The sequence below is a fragment of the Panthera onca genome, chromosome C1 (genome assembly GCF_046562875.1).
Source record: "Panthera onca isolate mPanOnc1 chromosome C1, mPanOnc1 haplotype 2, whole genome shotgun sequence".
NCBI lineage: Eukaryota > Metazoa > Chordata > Mammalia > Carnivora > Felidae > Panthera > Panthera onca.
The window spans coordinates 178,628,213-178,649,205 of record NC_138346.1 but is presented as its reverse complement, the minus strand read 5'-3'; the positions used below and the strand labels follow the sequence as shown (position 1 = coordinate 178,649,205).

The window sequence follows — 20,993 nt, the reverse complement described above, 5'->3', positions numbered from 1 at the left end:
GGGACCAGGGAAGGCTCACCTCTTGGCTGCTTCAGCTCATGGAAGATGACAATGTCATGTGGGTTATTGAGGTTCTCAGCTAGGATGGAGATTTCCAGGCCATTGAGCCGATTTGCACTGAAAATGGCCTCATTCTCCAGGTCTGTCCAGAACACCTTGTCCTGTAGGGTACAGATGCAGAGGATGGGAGGCTAGAGCGTAAGTCTGAGGGCCTGGCCCCAAATCACAGTCACAAGAACTGCTCTGCCATCTCCCCTGAGCTCTCCTGCCCACAGATTCGCAGGGGGACACTCAGCCTCTAGTGTGTGGCATATACTCTGGTTCCCTTCTGTCACAGAGGGCTATTTGTTGATTCTGGGCCTTGGCCTGGAGACTGCTCATTAATGCTGAGCTAGGTCTGCTTCCTGGAGTCCAGAGGAAACTGAAGGTTGGGTCTTTACAGCTGTTACCATTACTGGGGCCTGGGACCAAGATTGGAGGGGATGTATGAGCTGCTGAGGACTTATTCCCTGCAAGGCTGTCCTACGGCTTCTGGTTATACACACATACACATCCAGTGCTTAGTTCATATAAGACTACAGGTGCATCTATAGGTAAATCCATATTTATAGGTATAACCATGCAGCGTCATGCACAGATCTGGACACATACCCCTATGTTCATCTACACACACAAAGGCACGCTTGTACCTACATAAACACTTAACTAAGTATTGGTATACATATTTACATATTCACAAGCATGAGCACATAGAGAAAGGCACAATTTTAAGTGGATGCATTCATATACGTATGCACATACACCATACATGTACATGCCACATATATACACAAGCACATACATGTCTGAACACACCTGTCTTTCGAAGCAGGGGCTGGACTTGAAGGTGGGGCTTTGCCCACAATTTCAGAGCAGTGCTGAGTGAGGTCACTCCAAGCAGATATTGCCAATCCCCACCATAGACCAGTGTCCCCTTGCTTTCCCTCCCCTTGGTGGCAGAATTAGTTTAGGGGAAGAAATAGGTGTGTGAGACCTTGGTTGGTTCTGGCTTCCTCGTTCCCCGAGGAGAAAGGTTGTTAGGGTCAGAACACAGGTTCAGGAGGGTCTTGACTCTTCACCCTCTGGGGAGCTTTGTGAGGGCCGAGATGGTGTCCGACTCACTTCTGTGACCCCAGGGCCCAGCAAAGGTCAGTGAAAGTGTGCTGAACTGAACAGCACCTCTCAGGCTATTTCTAACAGTAGGTTTTATGGAAATGTATATTCCTTCTTCCCTCTCTCCCTTTATTGGGTACTTCTGTATATGGGGGTTACAGTGCCAGGTGCTGAGGGTACAGAGAGGAAACACACATGGTCTAGCAACTTACCCATGAGAAGGGCTCTGAAAGAGGTCTTGGGAAGGGAGCACAGGACAAGAGGCTGCGAGGCCTTTGTCTGCAGGGAGGTCACACATTGTGTACACATTTGGCTTCCCTATCCCTTTGTCTCCATTTAGATAAGTCTCAGAGAGCTGATCGGTTTGAGTAAGCCTTTTCTAGGCTTCAGTTTCCTGATAGGGCCACGTCTCCTGTCACGGGGCTCACCTCAAACACAGCTATCCCAAAAGGGTGGCTCAGGAAGTCAGGGGAGGAAATCAGCATCTTTCTGTTGCCTCCGCTGAGGTCAATGCTGGAGAGTTGGTGCAGCTTGGAGTCTACCCAGTATAAGCGCTGGTTCAGCAAATCTTGGGGAGGAGAAAGGGGACAGAGGATGGGGTCTTGAGTTTGGGACCCCAACCAGGATCTCTGCTCCTCTGTGCCCTCTTCCCTACCCATATTTCTGGGCCTGGCCTCAGACTGAGGCCAGCCTGGGGCAACCGTCAGGAAATACAGGCACTGGCACTATTAGCGGGTACAGAAACAAAACCCATGGAGCTCCAGACGGTGGTCAGGATCAGGTAGTAGGACAGGCCCCCAATCCAGGGAAGGCAGGGCTCACCCAGGGTGATTCCATTGGGCCACTCAATGTTGTCTGACACCAGCGTTTGCCGGTCTACACCATTGAGCCCAGACTTCTCGATCTTGGCCTGGTACCCCCAGTCAGACCAATACATGAACCTAGAAGAAAGAAGAACTCAATTGTGCTTGTTGTCAGGGGACAGGGTTAGGGCTGTCTATGTCACGGCACTCAATGACCCACTGAATGTTGAAGATTGCGCGTGATGGGAACTGGGAAGGGCTCTGAAATCCACTGGAACCATCATCAAATCTAACAGGTAGCAGATGCGTTAGCTTCCCCTCATCTGAGAGCCTGGGGAAGTCTGTATTCACGGAGAGCTCATCTGGCCTCCGTTGCACCCCTGTGAGCCCCTTTCTCCTTCTGGCAGCTCTAACCAGAGTCAAAGAGGCCAAAGCGAAAAAGGCCCTTGTCAACCCTCTCTTACTTTCCTGGTGTGCAGAGGAGAAAGTGGACAGCTTACCCAGGGTCACACAGCTAGAACTCTGTCCAGGGTTTCTCTCTCTTCTTTCTTGAACATTTATTGAGTACCTACTCTGTGCTGTTTTTGGAGTACCTACTTGTGTGGCAGGCACTGAGCTGAGTGGTTTCACCTCACATACTTACAAATGCAGTCACTGCCCCTCTAATCCAGTCCCCACAGAGCAGGCAAATGAGCCTTCAAAAATGTAAACAAGTTGTCACTCTCCAGTTTTTAAACTTTACGGCGGCTTCTCCTATTGCCCTTAAAATAAAACCCCAAATCCTTACCACAGCTGACAGAGCTCTGCATCATCAGGCCCCTGCCTACCTCTTTGATTGTCTCTTCTGCCATCATCCCCACCCCTCCAAACCCCACACCTCCCCACGGGGCTCCTTAGTTCCTCCAGGGCAGGAACTAAGTTTCTTTGTCAGACAGGCCATCACAGAGCCTCGGGCCTCCTCCACTCTTCCCCTGGTTACTTCTCAGTTACACATCTCTTCAGTACAAAACCTTTCTCTGTGAGTAGGCTTACCCTGTTATTATCTCTCAAAGCACAGGATCTTTCCTTCCTAGCACTTACCCAATCAGTTTATTTATGTACACATTTGAGTAGTTTGGTGTATTTCACTGTCTATTTTCCTCACTAGTCTATAAGCTCCACTGAGGGCAGGCTCGTCTGTCTTGTGCCTCATTGTGTACCCGGCAGGTGGCTCATGCGTGATACAGAACAAGCTCTTATTTAATATTTGCTGAATAAAGTAAAGTTTTCATTATTAGTTCCATTTTATAGATGAGTAAATTGTGGCTCAGAGGGGCTGACTTACCTCGGATCATACTGCTCATGAGCAGTGGAACCAGCCTTCACATTTAAATACAAACTCAAGTGGAACTCGAGAGCCTGTGTGCTTAATACTCCCCAAAACTGCCTTTGCTGAAACCAGGTGTCAAGCCAAGGCCGACTCTGGGCTCAGGGGGCTGAGTGGTTGCCCTGGATATTTTCTGTCAGCCACTTTGGATTCGCTCTTCACTCATCCCCGTTCTGCTCTGTACACCAAAAAACTGACCCATGTGCGAACCACATCAGTGGGCCTGGCTCCCTAGCCTCCTGGCTTCCAGGTGCATTCGGCAAAATATTTGAGCAGAGGGAGGGAGACACTGAGATCAGGATATTTTTTCTGGACTCCTCTCTACAAAGTTGCCTCCAGCTGGCTACTGCTCTGAAGGTGACCCTCTTTCCTTCCTGGACCAAGTACTCCTCCCTGCTCCTGCCCCTCAGTGCACTGTTAGGGACAGTGCATTAGATCTCATCCATGCCTCTGTAAAATAATTCCCTTGTTAAGCCCTCCTCAAATGATCTTAATTTGAGTATGCGGTGGGTTTCCTGCTGGGACCCTGACAGATCCATAATGGGCCGGAGATGAGCTAGGTATAACTATGTCGGGGGGAAGCATACAGGGAGCAGGGCTGAAGTGGGGGCTACGTGAGACAGCTGAGCATCTATAGGGTGCCTGGTCCTGTGTGGGGTCCACCTATGCGTGTTCATTAAATGGTGGCTGTCAAGTCACTGCCCGGGGCCTCACACATTCTCTCAAGTGGCCACCCTGGCCCCCAGCTGTCCTCACTGGAAGAAGAGGATTTTCTTATCCCTGTTTAACAATTAAGGAATCATAATTGGAAGAAGCTAGCGATCCTTGTAAACTTAATATGACACAGCTGCCGAAAACCATGCCCTCTCAGGACATCCCCACTGAGGAAGGGAGGGAGGAGGCCTGCTCTGCTCAGAATCTCTACCCCCAAAAGGGAGGTGTGGCCAGATCAGGGCAGCCTGGGTGGTGAGGGGCCCAGGCCACTCTGGGCACAGGGGTGGGCAGCCTGGAGCAGAGCAGACCCAGTGATCTTGGTCCTCCTGTCTTGCTGGCTGTCATGCAGGGCAGGGAGTAGACATGTTTGATGTAACTCCAGAGGCCAATGCAGAAAGTCAAAGTTAGGCAGATTTGGGAATGTGAGAAAAGATCCGAAACACTCTAGTGGGCAGAGCTGTCTTGAAATGAAACAGCCCCAGTGGGAAACCCTGTTCCTGGGAGCAAGGGAGCAGCCACCAGATGCCCACATGTGGCATGCAGCAGCCTGAGGAAAGACTTCCCGCCCCAGGAGCTTCTACTAGGCAATCTCTGGAGCCCGATTCTGCTCTGAAATGCTCTGATTCTATGATATGATGGGCAAACAGTGGAGTCCAGGAGAAACCTGGGACTGATGCCCAAGGAACCCCTGGTCAGGGGTTAATAGTCTGAGGGACCCACACGGGCTTTCTTCCCTTGGGATGCCTGAGCGGCTCAGGGCCGTCCAAAGTCTTCAAGAAAGCTCTTGTGACAGACACACCAGGACTCAGTGCCACTGGTGGGGGGGAATGGGAAGTCTGGGTGGGGACACTCACCCTCTCAGGGGGTCGACCGCGATGGCCCGGGGTTCACTGAGGTCACGGCTGAAGAGAGTACATCGGCGGCTTCCATCAATTGTGGCCACTGAGATGGTCTTGTTGCCCGAGTCAGTCCAGTAGATGTGCTTGTGGACCCAGTCCACCGCCAGGCCCTCTGGAGAGTGCAGCTGCTTGTCAATGAGGACCTCCTGCTCTGCCAGGTCGCTGGCCTTGTCCATGTAGGCGCTAGGAGCAACCAGAGCTAGCCGTGGGGCAGGTGTTCCAGCCACGGGTCCATCTGGAGCTGCCTGGGTGCCCTCTCCCTCTCTCAATTCCCTCTAGGCCATGGCAGTGGATTTGAGAGGAACTTGGCTACTTCCTATTCAACACATTTCCTGGGCCACCAAGGCAAGCCTACGGGCTTGAGTCAGCCACAGCCTCTGGGCTGGAGGAGCTCAGGTTAGTGGGGGACGGGAATTTACAGACAGGTAATTACAGTGCAATGTGACTACGAAAAGCATCAGAGACTAGAGCAGCAGAGAAATGGAGACTCCATTATCCTGGAGGGCTGCAGAAGGCTCTGTAGTTGAGTCCTGAAAGACTAGTTCGCTAGGAGCGCAAGGAACAGAAAGCAGAAGGAATAGCATGTTCAAGTGCCCAGAGGTATGTGTTCTGGAATAGTGAGGTATTCAGTGGGGGTAGAGCTGAGTATGTGGGATACAGACTGGAAGTACATGTAGGCAGGGGCCACAACCTGACAGGCTCTGCAGGCCATGCTAAGCAGTGAGGATTTTATTCTGGAGGGAGTAATTGAAAAGGTCAGAGGACATGGCCAGAGAGGCATGTTAGATCACTGTGGCACTGATGCACTGGAAAGGGAGGGAGTGAAGGCAGGGAGACTGGCTAGGAGGCCATTACAGCATCCGGGTGAGACATGAAGAGTCTGCAGAAAGGCTGTGCCAGTGAGAATGGAGAATAGGGGCTGAGAACACAGTAGACACTCAAGAGGCAACACTAACAGGACTCTCTGTCTCCCAAATGCTGTTCTTCCCAAGGCTCTCTTCTCCCCCATGTCCTCTCTCTAGTTAATTAGTTCCATAGTGCCCACTGCCACCCAGAACTCTGGCTCTCCCATTGTGACAACTCTCTTAAGCTCCAGACTATAAAGGCAGATGGCTCCTCTCAGATGTCCCATGGACACCTGGAACTCATGTCCAAAACTGCCCACCCCATTCCCCTCCCCTCAGCCAGCCTGAATGGGCAACCCCCCCGACCCCATCCTCCTCTACTGCTAAGATCTCAGAGAATGGCATCACTGCCCACAAAACCTTCCAAGCCAGAAACTGGAAATCCCCAGAATAGGTAGTCTGTCATCAAATCCTGCCTCTTCCAAGCATAACTGTTGGGCAGGCACGGCTCTAGCTGCTTCTGTGTGTGTGAACTGAGTATGTGTCTGTATGTTGGGGGTGTGGTAGGCATCAAATTGTCTGTGAGTAGGAATTGATAGATCTGCCTCCATCCATCCATCCATCCATCCATCCATCCATCCATCCATCCAATCGTTCTTTCAACAGTCTACCCCATGCCTGGTCATCAGCAGTTCTGCCATGTGGATCTCAGGACAAAGGACATGACGTCTAAAGGGGAGCCCAGGCATGCAGGGAGGCAGGCTTGTGGTATTTGAGAAAGACCTATGAGAGGACCTCCTCATGTTGTGTGAGGACTTCTGGAGAGCCAAAGTCCACTGACTATGGCATCAGACTGGGGGTAGTGCCAGCCAGGAAGGGTTCCCTGATGCCCCATATTGGGTAAGAGGCCCCCCTCTGTACTTTTCTCTCAAGATCACCACAAGAGACGTCACTATGTTATGGGTATGATCCTCCAGGCAGGACCAGGTTGAAGTCATCTTTGACTGAGTCAACCTCAGTCATCCCCAGAATCCAACACACAGATACACGAGTTGCTTTTAAAAGTCCTCACCAGGGGCGCCTGGGTGGCTCAGTCAGTTAAGGGTCCTACTTCAGCTCAGGTCATGATCTTGCAGTCTGTGAGTTCGAGCCCCATGTCGAGCTCTGTGCGGTCAGCTCAGAGCCTGGACCCTGCTTCGAATTCTGTGTCCGCCCCCCCTCTTTGTACTTCCCTGCTTGCATTCTGTCTCTCTCAAAAATAAACATTAAAAAAAAAAAAAAAAAAAAAGTCCTCACCAAAGTCAGAAAGTCTTCCTTTCTGCCCCAGTGGAACATTTCTTGTGTCTTGCTCTGCCCCACCAGGCCACCAGAGGTCAGTCAGGCCCAGGTGCCTGGGGCTCTGAGCTGTTCTCCCAACAGAGCTCTCAGCCCAGGCCAGCCCAGGCCAGCCCAGGCCAGCCCAGGAGAAGGAGAAGGTCTGGCAGCTCCGTATCCATGGTGATCGCATGTCCTTTCCCAAGTCTCAGTCCGTCCTGAGGGATACTCAAGGTGGGGGTGGGCGGGGCACAGAGGCTACCATTCGTCTCTCCCTCTCAGGCCCCCACTCCTGCCCAGGCCTGGCTACAGGACACCGGCACTGCTCACCTGTAGATCTTGCGGTAGGAGAGGTCACACCAGTAGATGCGATTGGTGGCAACTTCCACATCCAGCGCCACGACATTCTTGAGCATGGGGATGAGGCGGGAGTAGTCCCGCTTCACCAGATCGATCCTCCGCACTTCATGCCGGTTAGTGAAGATCAGGGACGGGCTTCTGCCGGCTGCCGTGCAGGAAGGTTGAGAGAAACGGTCAGTGCAAAAGGCAGGGAACTGCCACTCGATGGCTTGGGTGAGGCCTAATTTTCCTATAAAATGGGGCGAGGGGTGCAATTCCTACCTCACAGCTCAGAGGAGCAGATGAAATATAGGTATGAAGAGCATAGGTACAAAGTACCATGTATAACAGAAGGATTTTCCTTCTCTTTATTAGACACAAACCCCCCCCCAAATCTTCTATGACTGCCCACTTCGTTAGGCTCACACTGAAGGCCTTCTGTGGTGCGACCCCGAGCTCCCCCTCCAGCCTCATCAATCACCCCCTAACACGCCTCCATTCCAGCCACCAGACCACCCGTCATTACCGAGCCATGGCAGAGTTTGGCCACCTCGGGCCTTTGCTAAAGTGGTCCCCTCTACCTAGCACGCGCTGCTCCCCAACTCCCCTGTGTAGGGCCCCACTGCAATAGTTCAAGGGGCAACATGAGCATTAAGTGTTCTAGAAAGAAGACTGAGGCTACAGTGTGAGGACAGACGTCAGAACTAGGGGGAGAGTTGGAAGAGGTGAGACTCGGGGAGGTCATCGTGAGTCTTCAGTTTACGCACAGTGTGTGTGGGGACGTGGCAAGAGATGAAGCTTCAGCGGTTGCCGGGGGACAGATTTCGAAGAGTCCCGTGAGCTGGGTGTAGAGTTTGTACTTTATTCTGAGCCGGTAGCAGGGGTGGGATGCGTGTTATGGCACAGATCATATACGTGCAACGGAGACAACACATGACATCCCGTGCACACACAAAACCCACTTTTAGATTTAGGATTATATTTTAGGAAGCTCGCTAGTGACCCAGACATTACTGGCTACTCAGTGTGAGGACCGCTGTGCCACAGGCCTGTTAGGACTAGCACCTAACTCTGGCTGCCACTTCTCCAGCCTGTTTTTAGATGTATCCGGCCACTCTCAGGTACCAGCACTGTCTGAGCGGCAACACGTGTCCCTGGAGTTGCCTGGGCCTTCTCCCTGTGTTTCAGCTGACACTTCTGCAGGCCACCTGGTCCCTGTCACTGTGCATCTGTGCCAAGCTGATATGTTCCCTGGGGGCAGGGCAGCACTGGCACGGAGCCACGTGGGGCCTGGGCCCATGACCCATGTGTGGATGGAGCAGGGTGGGAGTGAGAGGGAGGGTGTGGTACTGAAAGAGAGCGCAGAAAAACAGGACTCCAGGTGCAGGAAGGAGAAAGAAGGAAAGCCAACCTCAAGGCCCTGCCATTGACTGTGCGATTTTCCTCATCCCAAAACGAGAGCAGGGGCACTATGCTGCGGAAGGCAGGAGCGGGCTTACGGGGTTATCTTGAGGCGATTTTTACTGAGAGCTGCGTCCGTGACAGGAATCCAGCGTGCTGATGATCTGAGTTTTGTGTGACTGCACTTGAGATGCTCATTTGCGGGGGTCTGTGATTACGCGGCAGTTGGGTGGCGTTGCCACTGCACGTATACAATTCAGGGTGTGGGTTACGTGCATCCCACGTGGGGTGAGAACAGGCCGCACGTTACGTGTGATGTGATGTGCGTGTTGCATACTGTGCAGTTGGGGTGGTATGTTTTTGGGTTTGCTGGCTCCAGGTCCATTACTGTGGCTGCTGTGCTGTTACAGTCTCTACACCGTGCATCGTATTAGTGCATCTGAACTCCAGACTCCTGTGTCCAACTGTCTCCTCACAACCTCTGCTTAGATGTCTAAGCAGTTTTCTTATACTTAACATGCTGAAATCAGTCTAATATTCCCCCGAACCTGCTTCTCTCACCGTCTTTCCCAGCTCTGTAAATAGCAGTCCTGTTTTCCCAGTTGTTTGGCCAAAAACCTCAGCGTCATCTTTGACTCTTTTTTTCTCTCACGTCCCACATTCGATTGGTAAGTCCTGTCGTTCCAAAGAAACCCGGACCTTCAAAGTATGTCCAGTCTGTCTGCTTCTCGTTATTTGCACTGCAACATCCTGGTCCAAGCCACGCTCACCTCTCTTCTGGGCTATGGCAAAACCCACTTACGTGGTTTCCCTGCTTCTTCCCTTGCCCCCTACAGTGTCCTCCTAGCACGGCAGCCAGAGGAAGCCTGTGAAAGTGTAAGGCACACCGTGTCCCTCCTCGACTCAAACCCCTCAAAAGCTTCCCCCAGACTTGGACTGAAATCAAGAGTCAGCCCTTACAACGGTCTAGAAGGCCTTTGTGATGTGCCCCGAGTCACCTCTCCAAATTTATCCCCTATGCTCCCTGCTCTACCTGCACTGGCTTCCATGCTGTTATCTGAACACACCAGGCGTGCTCCTGAATTAGGGCCTTTGCACTTTCTGTTCCTTCGGCCTGAAATGCAGTTCCTGCAGATACATGCATGGCTCCTTCCTTCACCTGCTCCAGGTCTTGACTCAAATGTCACCTCCTCATGAAGCAGAGGGCGTCCCAGACCACTCTACCTGAAACTGTAACCCACTGCCCTCCTGGGCCTCCCTCCCCCCTTCCCCACTTCGTATTTCTCTTTCACTGGTAGCCCCATCTGTCACGCACTGTATTTACTTATCAGATTTCTTGTCTGTCTCACTCACTAGGATGTAAGTCCCATGAGGGCAGACAGGGATCTGTGTCTGTTTTGCTTCCTGCCAAATCCCCAATGCCTACAAGAATGTTAGGTGTTCACTATAAAGAATGGAATAGGATGGATTCAGCTGGCTGAGCTGACCCACGGGTAGCTCTGCCCAGGTCATGCGCTTTGTGTGGACTACCCGTGTTGTGTGTGTAGTCTGCATGGTCCAGCTGGGGTCTATACGTCGTGAGTGGTGCATGTGCAGTCTCTGTGGGCTACACTGGGTGGCTCTGTGCGGGGTCTGTGTGGGTGTTAGTGTGGAATGCGTTATGTGGATGACGTATACTTACAGTCTGAGCACTGTGTGTCACCTGCTTTCTGTGTGTGTATATGCACATGTGTACCCATCTGCTCCTCACAAATGTGCAAGCACGTTGCTTTCTGTATCCTCGCAGAGCTGCCCCCTTGTCCCCCACCTTAGGGTGCCCATACCGACGGCCTTGCAGTTCTTGGTCAGCGTGTCCATCTCGTAACCCGGGTGGCACTCGCACTTAAAGTAGCCTTTGTAATTGACACAGATCTGGCTGCAGGCGTCTGGATCCTTACACTCGTCGATGTCTGTGGGGAGGAGCCCAGGTCAGAACTGGCAGGAGGATCTGCCTCCGCTTGGTGCGGGGGGGGGGGGGGGGGGGGGGGCGGGTGACAGGAGGGTCTCACCGCCACAGGTCTTCTGGTCCAGGAGCTGGTAGCCTGCTGGGCACGTGCACTCAAAGCCAATCTTGAGGTCAGTGCAGATGTGGGAGCAGCCGCCATTGTTGTGCAGACACTCGTTCAGCCCTGGGGAAGGGACACAGGCTCCTGAGGGTCCAGGAGCCCAGGCTAGGGTGGGGGCAGGACAGGGGTAGGGCCTAGAGCTGAAGCAGAGACTCAGGGCAGCGGGACTCCCACAGAACCAGGATGCTCTCCAACCTCACTGAGCCTCAGTCTCATGAACCGGGTGACTAGGGAAGAGGAGGCTCAGAGAGGGGGCAGGTCCTTGGTCAAGGCCAGACACAAAGACAGGGACAAAGTGGAAGCAGAACGCAGGTCCTTTGCCTCCCAGACCAGAGCTCTGTCTACCAGAGGCAGCTTGGCTGCCTGAGTTCTTTCCTTTCACAAACATGTTTCTTACAAATCCTTCTTCCTTGTGACCTCATCGTACATGGACCACATCCAACTCTCAAGATACCCCAAGAACCCCTTCTGAAATGCCCTTGCTTAAGTATCTCCAGCCTCATGGAGCCCACTTTCCTCCTAGGTAGCTTGTTCCATCTGGAACAGACCATTATAAAGCTCCTCCTCACTGGACTGGTCTTCTTGAAGCTTCTGCTTCCACTCCAGCTCTACTGGGTGGGATTGGCCAGAGTCTGACGGCTCCCTCAGAATCTCCTTTAAAGTGCTAATTTGTGGGGGTACCTGGTGGCTCAGTCGATTAAGTGTCTGACTTAAGCTCAGGTCATGAACTCACGGTTTGTGAGTTCAAGCCCCATGTTGGGCTCTGTGCTGACACCTCAGAGCCTGGAGCCTGCTTTGGATTCTGTGTCTCCCTCTCTCTGTTCCTCCCCACTCTCACTTTGTGTGTGTGTCTCTCTTCAATAAAGATTAAAAAAAATTTTAAGTGCTAATTTCTGGTGCCCTGCCATTCAAGCACCTTCCTCTGGACACATTCCCTCTGTCCATGTCCCTCCCTGGACAGGGCCCAGTAGTCTGCCGTCCAGAGGGAGTCTGAACAACAAAGGCTGCCCCTACTGAGCTTGTGGTTATCTAAGACCCCAGGCTTCTTCTACATAGAGCTGCTGCTTGGTCAGTTCTCTCCCGCCATGAAATACAATAGATTATTTCCACCTGCTCTCCTCTCAGCACCCGTCCCTCTTCCTACACTTAGCCACAGGCCTGGTCCCAGGAATACCAACTGCTACAAAGGGTGAAGGGATGCCAGGAGGTTACCTGGTCTCCTCGTCCTCCACCCCCTCATCCCCTCTGGCAGAATCCTAGAGGACGTCAAGGAGGCCAGGACCAGGGCTCACCATGTTCTCATAGGATCTTCTGAGCTTTGGAATCCCAGAAGGTGAATTCTGCAAGCCAAGAGAAGGTGCCATGCCACCCTTCTACCCACCAGGCTCGTGCACTGCCGCTCCAGCCAAGCCAAGCAGAGCTGAGCCCGCCATGGCCATGCACATGGCTGGTCTGAGCTGCCCACCCCAGGCCATGCACAGCTGTGGGTGCCCCCGCTCCAGCCTGAGCCATGCTTAGGGAATAGGGACCCCTTTACCCCTGGGCCTCCTCCTGTTTCCCGGGGACGTTGGTGGAACTGAAAGAACAAGATGACAGCAACCCCATGACTGGAGGATCTCGGGGTGACTCAGCCAGGCCCAGCCCTGGGAAGGCCCAGCCCAGTGGGGTGGGCGGTACCATGGCGGCTTTGGGGTGGTCTGTGTGGGGATCCACCCCCGGGAATCCTCTGTCATTCCAAACCTTCCCTGCCCTCTCCCATACCGTATTATCCCCCCAGTGCTGTCCATCCATCTGCTCACCACTCACCCACTGCCTCATCCATGCCCCCACTTGCTGCCCCCCCTCCCTCTCTAGGAAGCTCCAGGTAGCAGCAACTTAACAGCTGTATTTACGGAGCACTTGCCAGACTGGCATGTGTCGGATGGCCCGGAAAAGGGAAAGCTCAAAGTGGCTCAGGCTTCTATGAAAGAGGAAAGCACAGAGTCCTCCAGGGCCGAGGTGCCTGGGGGAAAGAGAACGGGTCGTGGGTCCGGACTCTGTGGCCCCTGCTCTGGAAAAGCCAGAGCTGAGGCGGAGGCTGAAGGGCATGTCTGGGCCTTCCCAATTCTATCTAGCCTGGAGGCAATTGATTCTGCTGGGGGCCTGCAGGGGAGGAGGGCTGGTGGTCCAGAGGCCTGAGCGGCATCTGAGGCCCAGCAGGGAAGGAAGGGGCAGTGTCACCTTCCCCAGCACGTGCGCCTACCTGCATGCTCACACGCACCAGCTCATGTGCAAAGGCACCGACAGGCCCATGGAATCCACAGACACATTCACACAGATGCGGGGACACGCAGAGACACGAGATGCGGTTCCCTTGCCTCACTCAGAGGAGGAGCCACGGACACAGATACTGGGCTCTCTCTCACCAGCACAGAGACACAAATACATGCGTACACACTTCTCTCAGGTATGTCATGCAAAAGACCAGAAAGAAGAGATTTAGTTGGTTAGTGTCCCTGGTGAACTCCAAATCTGGGCGGGGTGGGGGGTTAGGCTCCGTTGCTCCCACTTCTCTATCCTCTTTTCCCTAGGCTTCTTCTGGAACTCTACCCGGCAGGGCCCTTGGCGGAGGGGTGGGGGCAGGAGGGCCCGAGAGGAGAATCTGTCCTGCAAGCTTAGGTGGAGCCTGAGTGACCTTCACCCAACCACTCTTCCATTCAAAATCAAGTTTTAAATCTCAAAAAGGAGTGGAAATATGCCACTCCTGGGGAGTTCTAGAGAATGGAACCCCCCTGAGTGCCCAGGATGGGAGGTGCTGGGTAGAAATGAGTCTGCCAGGAAGGGAGGGTCCGATCTAGGCTCTGTCCTCCCAGGAACTCTCTGTTCAAACCCCTGACCTTGGCAATAAACCCTCCTGGAGCCCACACTGGGTTTCCAGCATGTTCAGTGGGATGTTCACTTCACCTACAGCCCAGACCCTCCTGTTCTTTTTCACCTGGAACACACCCTGACAGCTGTAGTTATTAGGACTGTTGCCTCATTCTGCCCCTCACTCACGCCCAGCCTGTTAAGTCTTGTCTCCCAGATTGTCTGAGCTCCTCCTCGGGGTCAGGTTGGTGCCACCTTCTGCTGATAGGTCTGCCTTATCCTCACCCCAGGCCTGGACTGAGCCAGGTGGCCCTGGGATCCACTTCAGTTGGCCACCTGCCTGCTGTCCCCTACCTCTCCCTCTGCAGGGGGCTGGCTGGGAGGCCTCAGAGGCCAGGGCCCTGGCTAAGTCAGGAGGGCAGAATTACTGAGGAAGAAAGTTTCAGAGTGAGCACATACTCAGAGGTCTGAACGCGGAAGGAGTGAGGAGGAGAGTCCGAGTTTGTGAGAGGAAGCATAATTGAGCATCCGGATTGGAAAGAAAAGGCAGTTCGATTTGTAGAGATGCAGAACGAGGCCCCAAAGGCAAAGAGCCCCGTCTGAGGCCACAGGACAGCCCACGAGTCCAGAGAGGGTGAGAACAGAACGTGTGCAGTATGGCAGGCACGGGCCTCCACCGGGATGCCAGGAGGGGGTGGGGGTGGGGGGTTAGTCCAGCATCCAGAAGTAGACAGGTACTGTACCACACTCTTTCAGAGGCTCATCCGACCAGTCCTGGCAGTCCCTTTGAGCATCACACACTTTCCCGCCGTCCACGCACTCGCCACTCTTACACTGAAATCTGCGGGGACCCTCACATGTTGACTCTGTCGGGCCGGACAAGAGAGTGGACAGGATCTGTGAGACCTTGGGCAGGGAGGGCTGGGCTGGGCCAGGTCCCTGGGAGGTGAGCAGAGCTCCAGCCCCAGTCCTCCTCGTCTCTACAGGGCCCAGGACAGACAGTTGAATACAGGGCTGGTGGGAGCTCTGTTCATATAAGTACAGGACCCCAGGGATAATCAGGACGCCTAAGCGTCATCTAGCTGGGCAGGGCCAGAAGGTGGCGGTGTCTGCACCTGATCTGGCAGTGCTGGGGCCCTGAGAGGGAAAAATGGGAGCCCTGTGGAGATCCTGGGGGCTAGACTGACCATCTGAAGGAGACCTGTGCCCTAGAGACTCTGCATCGGGGAGGCTGCCTCACTGCCCAACCCTTTATCCATTTCCCCAGATGACCCAGGGTCAGGGTCCCAGAGAGTCATCTGAGAATTAAGGAGGCTCCCAGCAGGGGACTGAGCTTCTTCTCACTCTGGGAAGGAGGAGGCTTGGGTGTGGACAAATGGTGGGGGCTGGACTTCCTGCAGTGTCTTTTCACATCCCCCTAGGCCTCTTTCAGCTTTTTGCCAAGTCCTTTAAAATCTGGTTCTGGGGCCAGTAGGCCTCCAGGGAGTAAATCTGGGTAATTTAGGGGGCAAGGGATGCTCCAAGGGAAGACACAGCTCAGGGACCGAGGGGAGATCTCTCCAAACTCTGCTCTCTCTGGAGCCTGGGAATGCTCAGGCCTCTTCTTCGAGGAGGATGTTCCCCTTTGCCTCCAACTCCACGCACCCTGCAAGCAGCCAGCTTCGTCACTCCCGTCCAGACAGTCCTGTTCCTGGTTGCAGCGCTTGATTGTAGGGACACACGTCCCATCCCCACACTGGAACTCATCCCCACGGCAGGTCCCCAGTGCTGCCAGGAGAGGGCAAGGAAGGAGCGTCAGGGCCAACATGGTGTTGGAAAAGCTCTCCTCCCCCAGCCCCAGCCCCCATCCACCCCTGGCAAGAACAGAACCGGTGGCTGAGCTTGGGAGTCCTGACAGGACACCTGGCCAAGGCACTTCCAGTATACAGATGGGGAGACTGAAGCTCAGAGAGAGGGAAGGCCTCACCCAGGATCACACAGCACTCTGACTGGCAGAGCCAGTCTAAAACTCAGGTCTCCTGTTTTCCCATCCACTGCCTATCCCCAGGGCCACCCATCTACAGCCAACACGTGGCCTTTTTTTGAGTGTTGGTGTTCATTGGTTAATGACTTCATCCCTTCAGCAAACCCTTCCTGAGTGCCCACTGCATGCGGGGCACTATGTGGGGTGTGGGGAACCCAGAAGCTACTGAGAGGCTCTCCATCCTCTAGGAGCTCAAGGGTGCCGAGGTGGGGGTGGGGGCTGAGGAATGCACAGACGACATCACAGAGTCGACCACGCTGTAGGATAGGGTGGTTCAGGGTAGCCCAGGGGGAAAGACCTAGCCCAGCTGGGAGGATTGAGGCCTTGAAGGACAAGCAAGCCCAGCAGGTAAGGAGGGTTGGGGGAGCTCCTGAGTGTATCAAGGTCTCGGGCATTGGAGCCAGCGGGCAGGGAAGGGCAGGGGTGGGAGGCATGACAGGGAGGGCAAGACCAGAGAAGACCCTTGGCCTGTGGGGTTAGACCTGAGCCGCGCACCTTTAGAGCCTTGGGGACCTCAAACAAGACTCCACCTTCCCCAAGCCCACGCCCCACCGTAACCCAGGTAACCCGGGCGGGCGGGGCAGGCGCCCCGGAGGCCCGCACTTCTGGCCGGCCGGAAGGGGGCGGCGGGGCCGCGCAGTACGGGGGGGCGGGGGCTTACGGCAGTCGGCCTCGTCCGACTTGTCCTTGCAGTCGCGGTCGCCGTCGCAGCGCCAGCCCAGGTGCACGCACTCGCCGCTGCGGCAGGCGAACTGGGCGGCCGCGGCGCAGGAGGCGGGCGCGGCGGTGGCCCCGGGGCCCGCACGGCCGCACAGCTCGGCCGCCTCGTCCGAGCGGTCCTCGCAGTCGAACTGACGGTCGCAGACCCAGCGCTCGGGGATGCAGGCGCCGCCACCGCCGCCACCACCGCCCCCGCAGCGGAACTCGCGGGGCCCGCAGGCCGGGTCGGCGCAGCCACGCTCGTCGCTGCCGTCGCCGCAGTCGTCGTCGCCGTCGCACACGAACACGGCGGCCAGGCAGGAGCGGTTGCTGCACTGGAACTCGTGCGGGGCGCACACTGCGCGGGACAGAGAGCCGGGTCGGCCCGGCGCCCCGGCCCCTCCGGCCCCGCTGCAGGGGCCCTGACCCTCGCCCACCGGCCGCATGCGCTCTGCGGGGCCCGACGGTGGACGTGCCGTCAGGGACTGCACAGGGGCTTCCAATCCGGGGCCATGCAGGGGGGTCTTGGGCAGCACGCTTGCCCTCCCTTGAGCCTCCGTAGCCTCACTGGGAGTGAGAATTCCCGTCCCGCCTCCAGCATGGCGGTGGGGCTAGGAGCGCTTCCGCGGCAGGGCACTGCCTGTCTTGAAGGGCCTTGTGATGTTCCTAGGAAATACCTAACGTGACACTGACCTTTCCCAGGTAACGAGGTCTGGAGCTGTTTCCTAACAGCACAGCTCCAGGCCCCTTCCCCCCCACCCCCCTCCCTGGCCCGCACTATCCCAGTTAAGTCCCCTGGCCTGGCATCCAAGGTCACTGGCACGGAACCACTGCTCTACCCCAACACCTCACTCCTGCACACACCGTGGCTTCAGCCATACTAGACTATCTGCCCACCTGCTCACCTCCAGGTCTTTGCCCAAGCTATTCCATCTGCTGGGTGCTCACCTCTTGCCCACCACCGTCTCAATTTCACAATGAGGAGTTCTCATCGTTCAGGGGCCCCAGTTCCACCTCTTTCACAACACACTTTGGCTCTCCTACTTGGGAAGCCTCCCTCCACCTCTGCTTTCCTTTCGAGCGCCCTTCACAGCATGCTCAAGTGTCTGGGCCTGATGACCTTCTCTGTCTCCCTTGTGACAACCGCATGGACAGGTTCTGAGACTGACCCAGCTTCATCCTGAGGGCCTGGCACAGAGCTCCGGGCAGTGCACGGTGTGGAGCGGATGGATGCTGGACCAGCCCAGGTGTGAGGGGTAACTAAGGGATGTGTAGTAGTTAAGGGCATAGGTCACTGGCCCTGCCTGGGGCCCTGGGCTTCCTCTCTCTGGTGAACTGCTCGGTTCAGAGCCTGGGAGGGCCTTGGAGACCACCAGCCCAACCACTAGTTTACCGATGGGGAAACTGAGGCCCAGAGAGGAGCAACTTGCCCAGGGTCGCACAGAACCAGAACTCAGGTTTGGGGCTCTTCTCTCCTATTCTGACCCCTCTCAGCTTTCTGGTTTTCTCCTCTTTTCCTGGAGTGTAAGCTGTTTTCCGAGCAGCGACCTCTTCACCTTTGCCTACTTCATTCCTTACACAGAGGCCATGAAAAGGTGTGGGGACCCAGGTGGGACATGAATGCAGTGGCTATGGCCTTGGGTAATGTGGTGGTGGCAGCAGCACCAGATCTCTCCACATGGGGGCGCCAAGAGTCTGTTTTAATTTTCTGATAGAAAAACGTCATTTTTCATTGTTATTGGACATAAAATAGAATGATGTCTTCAGTTTCACAATGTAGGCTGCTCCTCATGTGTTGCTGACAGCTCTATCAAGTTTCTGACAGTTGCTTTTTTCCCCCCTTCTGGGCTTTTGGGATGTTGGGGCACTGGTGGGAAAAGCACACATTACCTTGTGGTGTCTGCCCCTCAAGATTACTCAGATGCCTAGATTAGCTCCCTTCTTTCCTGCCAGACTCAGCTTGCACATGTCTGGGGGGGAAGGACTCACTAAGTTTAGCGTTCTGGGAAGATGTGCTTCTTTATACTGAGTTCTCCCTGAGGTTCAAAGCTGACAGCAATATCGAGAGCCATATTCTCAGATCTGCATCCAGAGACCCCACTCCCAGCACTCACAAATGGAAGCAGCTCTGAGGGAGGAGAGAAGGAGAATTCTTCCTCTGCCCAGGTGGTTGGGAGCTATAGCAGAGACACTCAGTGAGACCTTCTAACCCCTCCCCCACCCCCCCATCTCCCTCCCAAGATGTGCCCTAGTTAGAGATACTCCCACCCTGTGCAACAGGGGCTGATGGCCCTTAGAGCTGGGGAAACATCTGATTATGGGTGGGTAAGGAGGGAAGTGGATTTTCATTGGCCAGCGAAGCTCCGCAAAATCATCACAGCTGAAGAAACAGGCCAATGCCATCACCAGGGCTTTGAAACTGCTGGCCCCAGCCAGGATCTCCCCCCCATACCCAGATGCTTCCTGCTTCAGACACCTCAGAACTCCAGACTTGGAATCTAGAATGCTGTGACTCAAAAGGCTCCAGAGAGCTGGCATTTCCTCTGGGCTAGGGAGGATGGAGAGGATGTAAATATAGAGGCTGGTGGAGGAAGTGGGGTAGGAGGCAGTGGTGGGTAAGTGCCTGGCAAAACCCCCCATAATACTGCAAACCGCCCCTATCTCAGCCCAGCCTTGCAGCCTCGTTATCGACAGCCAGTCTGTCTCCCCTATTAATCATGAGCTCCCAGAGGGAGGAGCGTGTAGGATTCACCTCATCATCCTTTCAGAGCCTGGCTCCAGGCCTGGCACACAGGAGGTGTCCATCAAATGGAAACAAGCATAGCCCCACTGGCCCAGGACCTGCTGGCCTGCTCCCTGGGAAGGAGATAATCCTGTGTTTGAAGCTCAGTGATGTGGAACTACCCCAATGACCACTTCCATCTGTCCCTGCCGAGGCTGCTGGGGATGTCTTCCCTGCCCTGTGACATTCGAGCTCACCAGTCTGAGATTTCAGCATCAGACGTCCTTCACACTTCAGGAGTCTACCCCTCCCCCCGGCACCACCAGTGCCCTGGCCCAGGCGGCCACCATTACTTGCCACGTCCCGGCTCTGGCCCCCTGCCCTCGCTCGGAGGTTGGTGGAGACGGATGGAATGGATGAGCAGATGTCAGATATGGTAGAAGTACTCCTGGGCTTGGCTATCGAGAGCTGGATTTGAATGTCAGTTCCATCACTCAGCCTCGGGTGCTTTTCCTCACTTGTCTGAGCCTCAGTTTCCTCACCCGTAAAATGGGAATGATCATGGCTGCTCGTGAGGTGGTTGTGAGGATGAAAGCAGGAAATGTCTCTCCAGAGCGCCTGGCCATTACTAGTGTCCTGATCGTTACCCTTTGCTCTCCACCCACTGAGCCCCGGAAAGAAGGCCCCTCCCAGAAGTGGCTGCTGCTCCCCAGTGCTGCCTGACCCCCTTGTAGACCCCGCGACCTAACCCAACTCACAGGTGGCACAGCCGGCCTCGTCCGCTCCGCTTTCACAGTCCTTCTCCCCATCGCAGCGCCACGAGGCGGGCACACACTTGTGGCTGGCAGGTCCACAGCTCAGCTTCTCTGCAGGACACACCTGTTTGGCTGTGGAGACAGACACAAGGGCATGGCTTAGTCAAGGGGGACACAGGGCATGGCGCCAACCAGTCCTACTGCCCGACTCCGGCCACCTGGCCTGAGCCCCTGGGAATCCATCAGGGCCCTCCTGTCCAAGGTCCCGGTTTCTTCATCTGAGAAGCAGCCACTGTCTGCCCCTGAGACCCTCCGAATCCTACATCCGATCCCACCACTCCCTGTCTAACGCCCTTTCGCGGGCCCCTGGCCCCTGGCACTCAAGCCTCCCTGACTGCCTCACCAGCCCCACCTCCCTCCCTCCAAACCTCCCCTTTCAGCTCCAGCAACGCAAAGCTGCACGCTTCTCTGTCATCTCCCCTCTGTGTGCCCTGGGGTGAAATATACTCCAATTTAGCCTCGGTTTGGCTTCCAGATCAGTGACTCGGCGACCTGAACCTGTGGATTTGGAGGGCTCACCAAAGCCCCAAGAGCTCCCTCGGTGCAGCCCACCCCCTCCTGGCTGCTCTCCCAGCAGTGGTGCCGAGCCCGCTGTTGCGATCAGTGCTGTGCGGCAGGGCCCAGCGGGACCACACAGCTATAATTACTGCAGCCGCAATCAGAGGCTGACTCAATCAGGGGCCTGAAGCCCCAGGGTTGATTCTCAATTTGGAAGAAAGAATGAGAACCCTGATCAGGGCTGGGGACGGCTCTCATCCTGAGCGTCCCAGGATGAGCCACGTGACAGACCCAGCTGTGGTAGATGCATTTCGGACCTCCGTGGCTGGCTCCCTACTACCTTCCAGGGTGTAAACTCGTCTCTAGGATGTGCCAGGCACCGAGCTAGGCACTCATTTCATCTTTACAAAAACCCAGCAGGGCGAGGATTATGTCGAGGCCTCCAGCTCGG

At 55.2% G+C, this 20,993-nt stretch overlaps 1 protein-coding gene across 9 annotated transcripts in view; it reads right to left on the bottom strand.

The window, feature by feature from the left end:
• LRP8 (LDL receptor related protein 8) overlaps positions 1–20,993 on the bottom strand; it is a 79,957-nt gene that overhangs the window by 17,042 nt on the left and 41,922 nt on the right. For 3 of the 9 annotated variants that reach the window (XM_060621513.3, XM_060621518.3, XM_060621516.3), the window contains exons 4-14: positions 19,988–20,116; positions 16,470–16,865; positions 15,430–15,552; positions 14,529–14,651; positions 10,882–11,001; positions 10,657–10,782; positions 7,424–7,598; positions 4,890–5,117; positions 1,975–2,093; positions 1,581–1,720; positions 20–161 (exon numbers count right to left, since the gene is read on the bottom strand). In XM_060621513.3, the coding sequence (XP_060477496.1) occupies positions 20–161; positions 1,581–1,720; positions 1,975–2,093; positions 4,890–5,117; positions 7,424–7,598; positions 10,657–10,782; positions 10,882–11,001; positions 14,529–14,651; positions 15,430–15,552; positions 16,470–16,865; positions 19,988–20,116 (1,821 nt within the window). Of the gene's footprint in view, positions 1–19; positions 162–1,580; positions 1,721–1,974; positions 2,094–4,889; positions 5,118–7,423; positions 7,599–10,656; positions 10,783–10,881; positions 11,002–12,475; positions 12,515–14,528; positions 14,652–15,429; positions 15,553–16,469; positions 16,866–19,987; positions 20,117–20,993 lie in introns of all 9 variants that reach the window. The other 6 variants (XM_060621515.3, XM_060621517.3, XM_060621520.3 and 3 more) reach the window with 4 other exon arrangements.